The 2,379-nt window shown below is 31.7% G+C and overlaps 1 protein-coding gene across 1 annotated transcript; it reads right to left on the bottom strand.

Moving 5' to 3' along the window:
* Nucleotides 1-220: 220 nt before the first annotated feature.
* LOC146946735 (F-box/kelch-repeat protein At3g06240-like) lies at nt 221-2,061 on the bottom strand. Its single transcript, XM_085744654.1, has 2 exons — nt 1,938-2,061; nt 221-1,571 (listed from the first exon to the last, which is right to left on the bottom strand). The coding sequence occupies exon 2, from the start codon at nt 1,560-1,562 to the stop codon at nt 345-347; it is 1,218 nt and encodes a 405-aa protein (XP_085600780.1). The 5' UTR covers nt 1,563-1,571; nt 1,938-2,061; the 3' UTR covers nt 221-344.
* Between the last annotated feature and the right edge of the window lie 318 nt (nt 2,062-2,379).

Genomic DNA, 2,379 nt, shown 5'->3' with positions numbered 1-2,379 from the left:
AAGTCAATTTTTCAAATCAAAGAAAACTTCAACATGCCTTCTAGATTTGTTAATTTCAGTAAACAAATTATTTAAAATATTTTAATCAAACCCGTGCAACGCACGGGTTATATACCTAGTTTATACATAAAATTGAAGGCCATTACATAAGGGACAAATATCATTCTTACAAATAAAATGGAAAGTAGATGTGATTTTTGAGTATGACTACAAAATAAAATTCATAAAGTAAGATCCATATTATCATCACATAGCTTCTAGGTTTGTCATATACATAATAGCAATTATAAGATGTGGACTTAACAAGCCAATATGAATACAAGGTAAAATGCTTATATCCAAAGTCATAAACCTCCAATTGGGAGAAGATTATCCTTATAAATTATTATATGGCAAAAATCCTTGTGTCCGTTAACACCAAGGTCTTCAATCATTTGGGTACTCAAATCAAACCAAACTAGTTCATCATCGTCTTTTATGAAGAATATATCACCTTTCTTCCCTACTCCGATAGGACGTTCAATGCAAGGTAAAAGTTCAACAAAGACTTTAGCCCATGATTCATTCACACCAATTTCACCCAAGATTCTTATGTCAAAAGTAGTTGTTTCATCATATTTTATAAAAGCTATGGACCCATTTAACAATGTCAAATGCAAAAGAACATAACGTTCAGTTATGTCTGAAGGCAACATTGTTGTAAGGAACACCTCATTGCATAAGTCAAATGACACCAAGCATCGCTCAACCTCGTAACTATTAGGGTCATCCGTTTGACTCAACCAATGACACACTCCATCCATGTACAATTTTTCATATGCACGACTACAAGGCATTTCAATATCAAGTTTCCTCCAAGAATTACTTCTTAGACTATATATCTCCCACATGGGACGGAGATCTAAATCTTCTTCCATTGGCTCATCTACGCTGGTATTGTCGAGAGATAAATCTTCCTCCCATGGCTCATCTACATCGGTTATTGGAAAGAAACACATCCATCGTATCACCTTATAATCATCTTTAAGATGATCATAACCAAAACCATGACAATCAACCATAGGGTCATAATAATGTGATTGATACAGGAAAGGGCTGGATGGAATAACCTTGAATTCATTTGTGGTAGGGTTCCAAAATACACATTTTAGGTCACAATCTTTTGCAAGACAAAGAATCCCATTGACACTAGTTTGACCCAAAATATCAATAAAACGGCCATCCTCGTGAAATGGAGGTGGCCAATCTAATTTGAACTTATTCTCAAACCTCTCACCAGAAAGTATATACAAAGTATTGTAATATGCATCACCAGGCAAAGGATTATTTGTATGGTTTAGGAGGATAGAAGTACCATCATAATAAAAATGATTATTAGAAATGAAGTAGTTGCGATACATGGTCATGAAACGAAGGTTTTCAAACAAGAAGGCCCATGACTTGTGTACGCATCCAAATCGCTTCAAAGATTTCAGAGGCAATTTTGAAAGGATAGAAAAGACAAGATCTTCAGGTATATTGTTGCCAACCTTAACATTTGTGGCAGACACGGATTTCTTCATCTCCAAAAGCTGAAATCACAATTCAAACAAAAAAAATATTAAGCAAAATTCATTTGTATCATGAGTATAAAATGGAATAAATTACACAGAATTGAGGAACTCTAATTTTTTTTTTACAGAATTTAAAACATAGCCATTTCAATCAATTTATTTACCGAGAAACAAAAATGAAAAGAATTCATTTCGGAAAAATAGGTTATAAAAGAGATCAATTCAGAAAACGCAGATACAAAATTATATACCCAAATTCATCATAAATAAACGTAAAATCTTAGCATCTTTATCAAATCAAATTTAACCCAGGAACAATTTTGTGGGTTATGAAGCTAATAGATAAAATGGCAAAAATTAACAATAGGGATAATAAACACTCACCAAAAGAAGAAGGATAAAAAACTAAGAAGGGTGTTTTTCTAATCACGTTTCGGATCGAGAAGTGTTTCTGTATGAGAGGAAGAAGTGGGATCCAGTTGATAGAGTTGAGTTCGTTGAAGAAAATGGGTCTCGTATATAACTATTTTTTCAATAGTAAAATAAATACTTTCACATTCATGAAAATAAATAAATGATTTCACACTCAATAAATACTTTCACACTCATGAACAAAAAACAAATAAATGATTTCACACTCAATAATAAAAACAAGTATTTATTTATATACAAATTCTAGTTCAATCGGAGAAAATGTCAAAATCGTTAAATTGGTGATTTCATATTTTCATCAACAGTTCTTCAAAAAAATAATCTTTTCAACAATAGTAAATAGTGAATATTTTTTTTGAAGGAAGTGAATATTTGATATTTCCTTTTTTAAAAG

The sequence above is a fragment of the Medicago sativa genome, chromosome 2 (genome assembly GCF_051527215.1).
Source record: "Medicago sativa cultivar Bolivia chromosome 2, Bolivia_mono, whole genome shotgun sequence".
In the NCBI taxonomy this organism is placed as follows: domain Eukaryota; kingdom Viridiplantae; phylum Streptophyta; class Magnoliopsida; order Fabales; family Fabaceae; genus Medicago; species Medicago sativa.
This window is presented reverse-complemented; position numbering and strand designations above follow the sequence as displayed.

Bases quoted from the DNA above. Each gene is read 5' to 3' on its own strand.
- LOC146946735 (XM_085744654.1), bottom strand. From the start codon at position 1,562: ATGAAGAAATCCGTGTCTGCCACAAATGTTAAGGTTGGCAACAATATA.